We start from the raw sequence: 12,920 nt of genomic DNA, 5'->3' as shown, positions 1-12,920 counted from the left end.
TTGATTTCCATTGTGGAAAGAATGCCACAAGTATGTTCGGCTGTTATGTCTGCAAAAGGTGGCTACTTTGATGAGTCAAAAATTTAGATTAAATTTTGTTCAACAAAATGATTCCATGACTTCTTTTTTTATGTGCAATTGTTTATTTGTTCTATGTTTTAATTACAGAGTACAATGAAATATTAAACTGCTTAAATTTCAGGAAAAACTGGAAAATGGGGGTGTTCTAAAACTTTTGACCGATGGCGTGTGTGTGTGTATATATATATATATGTACTTCGTGAGCAAAAAGTTGCTTTTCTTGGACTCTGGTGATATCTCGTTCATAGAACTTTTTGAACACCCCCCCCCCCCCCTGTTAACTGTTACGTCATGGACCAAATTAGGAAGTCGTGATTTCAACTGCACTGCATGTATAGAAGTTAATTTACAAAAATAACATTTAAAAAAAGGAAACAAACTCTTATGTACAAAGATATCATAATTATGTCGTGAACAAAATAGATACAATAATATAAACCATTTGCGAACTATACCGATGAAACATCTCTTTAAAATTCCCCGACGAAGTGGGAGTAGCAACATGAAGAAGGAAAAGGCTTCGTAGCAGTTGTTTACATCCCTGCACGAACATGGCACATTGACATTTATCATATAGCATAATCTCTTCCCCAAGGATTCAGGTATAAAACGGTAAATGACCATGATCATTACACGCAATCTTATATTATAAAGTTACAAATACATTTCCATTACTCGTCTGCCGCAAAAACAAAAGGCACTGTGTGTTTACAAATAAATACGTATAAAGCTAAAGATGGAGCGGACGACCACGAGGAGGTAAAAGGTCCCTCCCACCCCACCCCGACACACGTGCGAGCGCGCGCGCGCACACGCGCGCGCGCGACGCCCGGCGATGTGCTCGCGTGAAGTAAGAAGAACAAGCATCCCGTGGCCTCCTCTCGCACTTTATTCTTTGCAGGGAATCGCCGCAGCAGAGCCACAGGGAAGGTAATGAGTTCAGTGCAATCAGTTTGAGTGTCTTCCTGCCGTTCATCACTTGGCGTACGGTCAAAAGTCTTCGGAGTTATTTGCTCAATTCCATAATCTGTCAAGGATGAGAAATCAAACAACACGTTAACGCATTTAACAACGTGATGACGTATACATTATGTAGGTATGTTATACGTTGGGTTCTTTTAACATTGACACCTGTGTGCGTCGAAAGGCAACTGCGCTTTGATGAGGAGATTTCCATTAAGTGTCCCCCCCCCGTTTTTCACACGCGCCCAGAATCCACGAGTATGACGACATGAGATGAGATGACGTGTAAATAATAACGTCTCACCCTAAACCAACACAAAAACGGCGCCGCTTTCTATATCGTGATATCATTTTTTTTTCTTTTTATCTTCGCCAAAATCGCCAACCCACATCCGCGCCTCGATGGACCCCCCTCCCGGCCCCCCATCCCTGAGCACGACGGTCTACATGGTGCACGCACCGAAATGGTCTCAAAACCAGCTCGCAAAGTCCAGCAGCTCCTGCTCTTCTGGAGTGAGCGGTTCACACGACGACGTCTCATCAGACGAGTAGCACGAGAGAGCGCCGGGGGATCCCGCCACGGAGTTGAGCTCCGACACAGGAGAGAAGTACGGCGACGGCACCCCAGGAGGTAGTAGTGCCGCAGAGATGGCCGCATGCTCGTCGAGCAGTTGCTGCAGGGCCTTGATGTACTCGACCGCCGAGCGCAGAGTCTCCACTTTACTCATCTTCTTGTTCGCGCTCCCGTTAGGAACGTGCTGGCGCAGGGTGGCGAAGCCCAGGTTGACGAGCTTCACGCGATTGCGTTCTCGCTCGTTCCGCCGCGCAACTGCTGCCGGTAGCTGCTGCGGGAGCGCGTAGCTCAGGCCGGAGAAGTGCAGGCGTCTTTTACAACGGAGGAGTTCAGGCGACGCTGCGCGGGGCCGCTTCCCACCGAGCGACGGGTTCTCCGCGGGTTTGCCTTTCCCTGGACTTGCACTGTCGGTGTCGCTCGACGCGTCCACACCGAAGAGGCAAGATTCGGCCACGAAGGTCGCCATGCCGAAACGGTGACTGCTTAGGGACGGGGAGGGGGTGGGGTGGGGGTGGGAAGACGTTAAGGGAAGAAACCCCAAAATGCCTGCAAAGGGTCCAAAGACTGGCGGGAAAAATTGCGCCCTAAACCGGTGCTCGTCTCGCTCTGCCTTCACGGGTCTTGGATTGGCCACGGGAAGGGCGGCACGAGCAGCGCGTGCCGTGCGCGTGGCTGCCCTGAGCTTGGCGAGTGGTCGATCCCGAAAGGCGCCGCCTTAAATAAGCCCGTCGTTGTCGCCACACAGCCTGGTGGAGGGGTGATTCAAAGTAGGGTGGTTGTGCAGGAGGGAGGAAGGAGGAAGAAAGATCGGTAGGTGGTTGGGGGGAGGGGTACTGTGGTTAATATAAAGACCGAGGGTAAGGGGGTAGCTCGAGCTCCTCACTGGGCGATATGGTGGAGCTGTGTGCAGTGTAGGTGGGAGGAGGTGCGATGCGACGCGCATTTGAGATCGAAGAGCTCGCTCCTCTTCACCTCACCGTGCACCCCTCCCTCAACTGTCATGTAAATCGTGCGCCGTTGGCGCGTGCCGGAGCAGGCGCGGCGCGTGCGGCCTCCGCAGCGAAGCTCACGCCGCGGGAGAGGGAGGAGAGGGGGGGCGGGGGACGAGGAGACTGCCAAGAAAAAAAAAACCCCCGATCCTCCTTCGCTTTCCCCAAAACAACACGGAGCTTCGAGTGGCGCCTTTCAGTGTGAGCACCTGCATGGAATAGCGGACGGGATGCATTAACCGTCTCATTTAGTTACGTTTTTGTAGTTAATTGGGGCTCGATGAGGGGAGAGTGTGTGGACAATTGAACATCACATATATTTGCAGATATTCCTAATATAAAAATAATGATAATAATAATAATATTAATAATAATAACCAGGCACAACAAATCCCGCCCATTTAAGGCCTAAAGTTATTTTGGGGATCAAATTTAAATTTGATACATCCTTAACCTGAATGTTGATTATAAGGAATATTTTAGTCTTAGTTTGAAGTCAATTAAACCATTTTTGACAGTTATGACCGTAAAATGATTTTGACCTTTCAAGGCCACGTAAGGTCAAAGGTCATGGTGTCAAATGAAAGCCAATAAAGGACTTGATACATGTCTTCCGTAGTAAACACGTACATTCCTAACCTTTTTTTGATTTATAATGGAAAATTTGTAATTTTGACCGATAACCATGACCCCCAAAACTTCGGACCCTACCGATCTTCATAAATATGCATTTTTCACAAGAGGAATGGGTAGGATTATAAGTGACAAATAGAATAAGGCTCACGAGAAGCTTAGTTTGAAGTAAATCAGATCATTTTGATGAAGTTATGAGTGAAAAACGATTTTGATCTTTTCGTGCTCTTGACCTTGACCTTTGATCCAATTGGACCCAAAAGATAATGGGGTCGTCCAAGGTTCATTGCCCACCTGTGGATTAAATTTGAGGGTGTTTGCTAAAGCCGTTTTGCCATAATGTTGCAAACAGACAAACAAACAAACAGACAAACAAGCAGTCATAGACTGGTACTTACGAAATCGTCAACTTGACCTCTGACCTTGTCTAATAAAAGCTATCTCTGGAGAAGGTAGCGACGCAAACCAGAAGTTTCTACAATGATTCTGTACAAAACCATCAAAAATCGAATGTTTGACCTCACTGTGACCTTGACCTTTGACCGATTTTGACCAAAATCTAATCAGCGCTAGCTCTCACCCTCCTGAATCACGTGGTGAAATTTGACATTGGTAGCTTCTTCCGTTCTCGAGTTTTAACTTTTTTTTGGATGTTTGACCTCACTGTGACCTTGACCTTTGACCGATTTTGACCAAAATCTAATCAGCGCTAGCCATCACCCTCCTGAATCACGTGGTGTAATTTGACATTGGTAGCTTCTTCCGTTCTCGAGTTATCTTCCCTACAAACAAACAAACACACAAATAAACAGAAACGTAAGTGATCAATATACTTACGAAATCTTTAGAATTTTAGATCTAGAATCTTTAGAATCTTTAGATAGGAAATCTTTAGATAGATTAGAAAATCTTTAGGTTTAAGGAAGAAATCTTTAGATTTCGTAAGTAACAAACAAACAGATGACGGAAGTCATCAATATACTTACGAAATCTTTCGATTCCGTAAGTAACAAACCGGATGATTACAATATCCCGTTCCCTCCCTCCTGGGAGTGGGATTATAGTCATAATAATACCATGAGTTCCCTCATAAGGAACATTGATACATAAGGAGGCTGTTCGGCCAATCAAAGGCTGCACAGTACACCATTATCACCACACTATGGTTGTTTGTCCCTGTTCTACCCTTTTAAATGCTGAACATAAACCAAGGACGCAAGGTGTAGGCCTACTGTTTTTCAACTCTAGTATTACTTGGCCAGGGTTTGAACCACCAACCACTAACCACCAACCACAAAGCTCCCAGACTCACAGCAGACACTCCAACCATTACACAGCCAAGTCTGGTAAATATCCACCTCTTCGACATTGCAATCTGTAGATTAATTTACCGATATAATATACAATGTGGATTTGTGTATTTGTCTGTCCCCCTTCATAAAGACGATTTAAGAATGGGTTTTAAGGACAATCTTTTAACATGACGGTGTGTTCACTACGGTCTATTTTTCAGGATAAAAAACTGGAAAAACAGTTTTCAAAAAAGTAATTACGTCTCTTCTATTGGAAATATAGTTGGTGACTTGCAGCTGGGCCTCAAGGGTGATGCACAGAAACATTAAAAAAACTAGAAGGGCACTCGGTAGTGTGTATACCTCTGCCATCGGTAGTGCGTGATCCAGTGGAAATTAGCGGAGTTGATCGGGGATTTTACTTTTGGTTGGAAGCGCCTTCTTCTTCTTCTTCTTTAAATCTGTGTCATCCCAATAGCCACAATCTTTACATATATATATATATTTTTTTTTTTTATATATGTATATATACATATTGTTGCGGATTCGCACCCGCCGGCGTGCGAACGGCCACGTAACTCGAATCGCGGCACGTCGCCCACCGGACGGACAATCCCGTCGTGACCCTCTCAGACTAACGCCGGGAACCAGTCACGGGTGGACCTTTCGGACTCACCACGATCGTGCCAATCGGCCCCCTGCGTGGGATAGTGTTGCTCGCCAAATTCGACGTACCTAAGTACCCACACGGAGGGTAGACCGGGCGATCGCACCTCGCCGCAGGTCGACTTCGGACACGGGCCACTTTAAGCGACCCGTTCCGTACTATCGGGATAACCGAGCGGTGTTATCGTCGGCCTCGACGGTTCGATTAATTATCGGGCGTTTTAGCCCACGACCAACCCTTTACGTGAAGTAAGATTGAGATTCAACAGAGGAAAAGACGAAGCGAAGCGGGAAAACAGTTCAACATAAAGCACATTTATTTCACGATGAACGGAAAGCACACATATACAATTACACCAAAAGCAAATGTAAAAGGAGAAGAAACACACAATATTACACAAAAAGCAAATATAAAAGAAGAAGACAATGCAGAGCTATCCGACTACCGAGCACACGGCAACACTTATACAATTTTACTTTACAGACGGCGCCGACAACACATATACCCAAAGCAAAAGAAAAGGACCACCCTCAAGGATGAGGCGGGCCTGGGGCCGAGACCGCGTCGGGCCTACCCGTCTGATGATGAGACGCAAAGTGGCGGTGGCGCCCCAACTCCGCGGGCCTCGCGGACAGTGTCTGGTAGAGGGTGGGAAAGGGGACCCCTTGTCGCACTATCTCAGCGCGGGGGGAAACAGGAGGGGGTTGTTGATGCTCGGGGGAAAGGAGGATATCTCCCCGTCTCGGGTCCCGCGACGAGCGTCTCCACCACGACCTCGGTCGCGCCGCCGGCCTCTCCCTCCGCAGTTCCCCGAATCCGACGCGAGCACCCGCCCACCCCCCTTTGCCGCCGCCGCCTCTCCACAGCTTCCTCCGATCGCCCTCTCCGTCTCCTCTCTTGACTCGTCCCAACTCTTCACTGGCTCCGCGAACTCCCAACTGCGAACTCCTAACTGCCTCGACTGACGAACGCGGCCCCTTATATGCCCCGTGGCTTCGCCCCTTCACCTTTGACCCTTTACCTCCGACCCTTCACCTCGAACTGGCTCCCCATTGGACCGAGGAAAAGTGGGCGTGAATGCTTTTGATCCATGAATTTGCATATAGCAAACGCACTCCAACGCCCTGGAGGCGGGGCCAAATCGCCCCACGCTCACCGATAGGACGGAACAGAAGTGGGCGTGAGTCGTTTTTGATCCGTTTTCTTCGGAAAGTCTGTGATGTTTCTGAACACGCTGCTCGGTGCGCGCCCTGCACGAGTCCAGTATCGGTGCCCACAAGTGGCGCAAGAATGGTGGTGATGCGATGGTGGCGAGTTGTGACGGTAAAGGTCGTGGCTGTTGTTGTGAAGCGGCGTTGTGGTTGGTGGTTGTTGTGTGATGGCTGTTGAGACGTGGTTGGTGGTGGTAGTAATGGCGGCTGGTCCAAAATAAAGATAGTAAAAGAAAAACGGCTATCTAAAAGGGTCGCAGCCCGCATAAATGACATTTATTCCCTCTAAACAACAGGTTTGGGCCTAACTACACATATACTTACAGAGATATCTCACCTAAGGGACCTGAATGGTAGTTTGTGAATTTCGTCAACCACAACACTACCCCCTCCCCTTTTTACAGACTCGTCCCGAGTCGTTAAATTTTCGTGTGCCATCATGTGTAGTTTTCCCCTAGTACATTTTACCTACGGATCCCTGAGTGCGACATTCATGGTATTCGTGTCCCCAAAATAAATAACCTGAGGGCTGAGTAACTACCTAAACAAACTCACTCACACGGACGACTTAAATAAAATTGCCGGCGCTAAGACAGACATGCCGGGGGCGCACTCATATTTACAGTACATCTTAACCTTAACTTACAAATTTTACACTAAACCATGGCCCAGGATCAATGAACTCTGCAAAAAGAAAGCAGTTAGCAGGGAGCCAGGCTGCTCGAATGCAGTCTCTGGCTCAAATAATGCAGGTGACAGGGAACGTGGCCGGCTGCTCACTCGCAGTCCAAGGCCTTCCCTTTTGAACTGAACGCAGTGAACCACAACGGTGCATGGGCTGCACAAACGCAGTCTCCGTGCCAGCTCAAGTGGCACACGCAATGAACACAACGAATGGATGGATGAATGGTTTGAACTGAACGCAGTGAACCACAACGGTGCATGGGCTGCACAAACGCAGTCTCCGTGCCAGCTCAAGTGGCACACGCAATGAACACAACGAATGGATGGATGAATGGATGGACGCAAACACGGTGCACGGGCCGCCACTGCAGGCCCGTGTTGTAGCTGCCAACAGGGCAGTTCTTGCAGCTTGCAAACTGTTGCTTTGATCCTGGCGCACATGGCAATGAACAGGGGGGGCAAAGCAAAAATTGAACGGGGCTGGTGAACAGGGGCAGTGGGCATGGCATGGCAAAGGCAGCAGGCAAACACAGCCCGCAGAAGAAGGCCGCTGCAGGCAAACACAGCCGGCAGACAAACTGGCCGGCACAGGCCTTGAAGAAAAACAGCCAGCCGGCAGATGAAGTGAGCCGGCACAGGCCTTGCAGCAACACAGCCAGCAGAGGAAGTGGCCGGCACAGGCCTTGAAGCAAAACACGGCCAGCCGATGGCACAGGCCTTGCAGAAAACAGCCAGCCGGCAGATGAAGCTGGCCAGCCTTTGCCGTTCAGTGGAGGTTGGTGGAGGGAGTGCGGTGGTGCTGGCCACTCGGACCTACCCTACGGTCTCCCTCCCAACCTATCGCCTTTGCCTGTCATTGTCTATACCCACTCCCTTAATTTGTCAAACCCGATTTAGCCCCAACTTATTTTTTTGTTGTTTTTATTTTTACTTCCCCACTATAAATCGTCCCCTAACCCCCTGTACTGTCCTTGTTCGGCTAACCTATCCTGTCACCTAGCCTACTCCCAACCCCTACGTTCCCTTCCCAGAGGGGAGTAAGGGAGAGCTAACGTCCTGTGTCGAGGCCCAACTCAAGCCTCAGAATGGCCTCCCCAGAGTTCGGAGATCTATAACCAAAGTGGGTCCAGCGGCCCACAACGAGAGCGAGGGGATAGATGGTGCGGAGGGGTACATCTCCTAATCTACCCTAACCATTTAACTGTTAAACTACCCCGGGGCTTCAACAAGCGCCTCTCACTTAAACTATTGGTTCTAACAACCCAGATTCCCGTCGCCTGTGTTGGTGTCCTCACAATTTCGGGCCTCGCCCCCCAATTTTCTCTCCGTGCCCTCACACGGTCTCATGGCTGGGACATGTGGCTCCCTTTGGCAGGCATGACCCTCTGCTGATTCTCCCGCTATGGCACCCCCGGGCACTACACTGCCTCCGAGCCTACCAGCTCCCTAACACCGGGGAGTGCCCCCCATGGCACCTTCCCTGAAACGCACACGTGGCAGGCTGGCTTCCCAGGCCCCTTTCCGAGGGTCACCCGTGCCCACAACACTGCCCACGCGGCTAATGGCGCCCCGGGCCCCCGCACCAAGCAGGCGCACCCGTGCCCACTACGCTATCCCGGCCCCCCCATGGGCCCTTGGCCTACCACGGCCGACTAGCCTGGTGCCCGGGGTACCCACTCAGCGATACTCACTTTTCGCAGCCACGCTCCCAGCCCGTCAACAGGGCTCCTGCACCCCTCCAAATGGGTTTCGAGCCTACACTCCTACCAACAACAAAATGACCTCCATTTTGTAAATTTGACTAACCCCCTAACTCACTCTACACTGACCCCGGGGTCCCTTGGGCGGGAGTCACTCCTCCCCCCAATCACTCATCGCACCATGCATTCCCCATTCGCTCCATACACAGACCCGCTGGCCTCACTCACTCAACAAGCACATGTACTCACCTCACAACCCACAACTCTTCAACACACACACTGCTGAACCCTGCCATCCTTCTAACTACCTCCCCTAACTAACTCGTGCTCCCACGTCGTCCCTTAAACTACATCACATTCCATTTAACACTACGTCGCTAAACTACATCCCCTCTACACATTCACAAGTCTGTCACTGTCTCCAAATCTCTAAAATAACTTTTATTTCCCCACCTAAAGCTCATCTAAATCCCTCTAACTAATCCATTCCACGGACTCCATGAGGACTTACCCCTGCCCATGAAGTCGGTCTAGCTAAGCTAACCCTTCCCCCAAACTAGTTTCCATCCTGTGCCCTGGTCAAGGGGGTCTTCCATACCTTGCCCAGGAATCCTGTGCACCCGAAAGTGAGGCTTGTTTTTTTTTTATTTTTATTTTTTTATTTTTTTACATGCGCATCACCAGCGCGGCAACTCACAGCTCGCGCACTTTGCACCTGACCGTGACGTCATGCAGCTGCACGTGTTCCTCGTCCCTCCTTGGACGGTACCATCCGGCAGGGATACCCCTCGTGCCGGATTCCAACCCCACGTGCAGCCATGACATCACCATGCGCATAAAAACACAAGCCCCACGTCTCGAGGGGTTCCCCACGCGAACACATGTGCCTTGCCCGTTGGAGCTTAACACACACGATCGCGCGGAGAACCCGTCCGGTCCAAATCCATTATCCTGCCTAAACTTTGTCCGTCCGCGGGATCGGCAAATCCACCGCGTGCGTTTCCGGACCGGGACTTCACTCTCGCAAGCGAGCACGTGGGGGCCTCGTGCGTTGCACAGCACGGACCTCGTGCTCACTGCTGGGTGAACCCGGCACGGTCCCCGAAACAACTACAGCCGCTACTCGGCTTTCTTTCCTCACATGTCGCCGTCGTCGCCATTCGACCCACGCACACCTGCGTGTTACGACGCTCACACTCCATTCCATTACATTCACCCCGGGAGACGCGGCTGCATGTTCACACATGTCCACCGACATCTCCCTTACATACCGCTCTCTCACACACACGGTCTCCCTTGCACTCGGCCGTTCACTCACGCATGCCATTTCCCTCACACAAACCACACCACTCGCACACGCGGGGGCACTCACCCGCGGTTCCTCATCCACACACCGTGCCTCACTCATACACCGTTCCTCACTCACACACGCGGGGCACTCAACCGCGGTGCCTCTCCACACGGCGTGCTGGGAAGCACGTACTCCGGCACAATCGCCACCACACCACTCACACACGGGGTCGCTTCCACACACGGGGACGCACTCACACCTTGCACCACACACACAAGGACAACCACACTGGGGATTCGTGTCCCCACAAGGGTCTCCGGGGCCTCTATACCCCCCAAGCTCTCCGTGCACCTGTCCACAGCACTCGTCCCCTCAACCTCGCAAAGCACGACCGAACTCACCTGGTCGTGACTCGCCTCAAGGGGGCATACTCCCTCCCCTCGTTCCTGGAGGAGGCCATCCAGCTGCTCGGACTGGGTCCCCACCAAGTCCACCAGCTCACCCCCATTGTCCTCCATACCTCCGTGTGTGTGTGTGCGTCACTTACCCCGTCTTCATCGTGCAGTCTTCCCTCTATCGTTCCCATCTCCCGTGTCTCTGCCAACTCAGTCACCTCTTCACCCTTTACCTCCCTTGTCTCAACTATTATTTCTGTCTCTCCCCTTGTTATCTCCCTCGTGCACGTCTCCGTCACCCCAATTAGTTTGTCCCTCTCGGTTACCGTCACTTTTTCTGTCACGACCCTCGCCCAACACGCCCCCCGAATTATTTTGTCACCCGCCTCCACCGCGGGCCTGTCAGCCGTTGCACCCCCTCCCAGCTCGTTCGCTCCCACACGTGGAGTCGCCATTTTAAGCTCCCTGCTAACGGCCTTCATGTCCGCCTGCAGGCATCGGCCCATGTTCTGCGTCTCACCCCGCAGCTTTTTAGTTTCTTCCTTCATGTTTGTTTCCATTCCGTTCATTTGCTTGTTCATTTGCTTGTTCATGCCTTTCATTTCGTTTTTCATTTCATTTGTGTTTGTATCCATCTTTTCGTTCATGCTTTTTATTTCATCCATTTTTTGTGTATTCGCATCCATCCTCGCTGTCATTGCCGCCAGCATGGCGCATAGCTGGGCCATGTCGGGTGCGCTTGGGTGAGCCGTTTCGGCAAGGATCGGGGGGTTTTGGTGGAGAGGGGGAGGAGGTGTCATCCACCGCGGCCGCCGCCGCATCTATTTCGGGCTCTGGGCTCAGTTGGGGGAGTTCATGTTCCTGCACAATCAACATTTCCTGCACGGGGATTTCATCCTGAGCCATGGATTCTACACATTCTATATCCATTTCTAATACCCCCGGCTCCCGCTCGCCTTGAGACGCCATCTTGCTTCTCGTAAAGCGTTAATTTAGCTCGCTCGTAATTTGGAGGGAATCGGGGGTCGCTCCTCTCACCCCTGGACCGATTCCCGTGAATTTAGCTGGAGACAGGAGAGCCCGTTTTCCCGTTCTCCGATACCAGTGCCGCGAGGAGGGCGATGGGTTTATATCGCACGACCTGACACCAGTGTTGCGGATTCGCGCCCGCCGGCGTGCGAACGACCACGTAACTCGAATCGCGGCACGTCGCCCACCGGACGGACAATCCCGTCGTGACCCTCTCGGACTAACGCCGGGAACCAGTCACGGGTGGACCTTTCGGCCTCACCACGATCGTGCCAATCGGCCCCCCGCGTGGGATAGGGTTGCTCGCCAAATTCGACCTACCTAAGTACCCACACGGAGGGTAGACCGGGCGATCGCACCTCGCCGCAGGTCGACTTCGGACACGGGCCACTTTAAGCGACCCGTTCCGTACTATCGGGATAACCGAGCGGTGTTATCGTCGGCCTCGACGGTTCGATTAATTATCGGGCGTTTTAGCCCACAACCAACCCTTTACGTGAAGTAAGATGGAGATTCAACAAAGGAAAAGACGAAGCGAAGCGGGAAAACAGTTCAACATAAAGCACATTTATTTCACGATGAACGGAAAGCACACATATACAATTACACCCAAAGCAAATGTAAAAGGAGAAGAAACACACAATATTACACAAAAAGCAAATATAAAAGAAGAAGACAATGCAGAGCTATCCGACTACCGAGCACACGGCAACACTTATACAATTTTACTTCACAGACGGCGCCGCCAACACATATACCCAAAGCAAAAGAAAAGGACCACCCTCAAGGATGAGGCGGGCCTGGGGCCGAGACCGCGTCGGGCCTACCCGTCTGATGATGAGACGCAAAGTGGCGGTGGCGCCCCAACTCCGTGGGCCTCGCGGACAGTGTCTGGTAGGGGGTGGGAAAGGGGCCCCCTTGTCGCACTATCTCAGCGCGGGGGGAAACAGGAGGGGGTTGTTGATGCTCGGGGGAAAGGAGGATATCTCCCTGTCTCGGGTCCCGCGACGAGCGTCTCCACCACGACCTCGGTCGCGCCGCCGGCCTCTCCCTCCGCAGTTCCCCGAATCCGACGCGAGCACCCCCTCAACCGCCTTTGCCGCCGCCGCCTCTCCACAGCTTCGTCCGATCGCCCTCTCCGTCTCCTCTCTTGACTCGTCCCAACTCTTCACTGGCTCCGCGAACTCCCAACTGCGAACTCTTAACTGCCTCGACTGACGAACGCGGCCCCTTATATGCCCCGTGGCTTCGCCCCTTCACCTTTGACCCTTTACCTCCGACCCTTCACCTCTAACTGGCTCCCCATTGGACCGAGGAAAAGTGGGCGTGAATGCTTTTTGATCCATGAATTTGCATATAGCGAACGCACTCCAACGCCCTGGAGGCGGGGCCAAATCGCCCCACGCTCACC

At 51.7% G+C, this 12,920-nt stretch overlaps 1 protein-coding gene across 1 annotated transcript; it reads right to left on the bottom strand.

Moving 5' to 3' along the window:
* Positions 1-852: 852 nt before the first annotated feature.
* On the bottom strand, positions 853-2,523 carry LOC147026741 (achaete-scute homolog 1-like). Its single transcript, XM_085882504.1, has 2 exons — positions 1,505-2,523; positions 853-1,108 (listed from the first exon to the last, which is right to left on the bottom strand). Exon 1 carries the CDS (start codon positions 2,082-2,084, stop codon positions 1,515-1,517), a length of 570 nt encoding a protein of 189 aa, XP_085738630.1. The 5' UTR covers positions 2,085-2,523; the 3' UTR covers positions 853-1,108; positions 1,505-1,514.
* Positions 2,524-12,920: the final 10,397 nt, after the last annotated feature.

Source organism: Eptatretus burgeri, chromosome 5 (genome assembly GCF_056783735.1).
Source record: "Eptatretus burgeri isolate ZD-2024b chromosome 5, Ebu_testis_v1, whole genome shotgun sequence".
Taxonomy (NCBI): Eukaryota; Metazoa; Chordata; class Myxini; order Myxiniformes; family Myxinidae; genus Eptatretus; species Eptatretus burgeri.
Note: the sequence above shows the minus strand (reverse complement) of the source record. Positions and strands in the feature narration are given on the sequence as shown.

Bases quoted from the DNA above. Each gene is read 5' to 3' on its own strand.
- LOC147026741 (XM_085882504.1), bottom strand. From the start codon at position 2,084: ATGGCGACCTTCGTGGCCGAATCTTGCCTCTTCGGTGTGGACGCGTCG.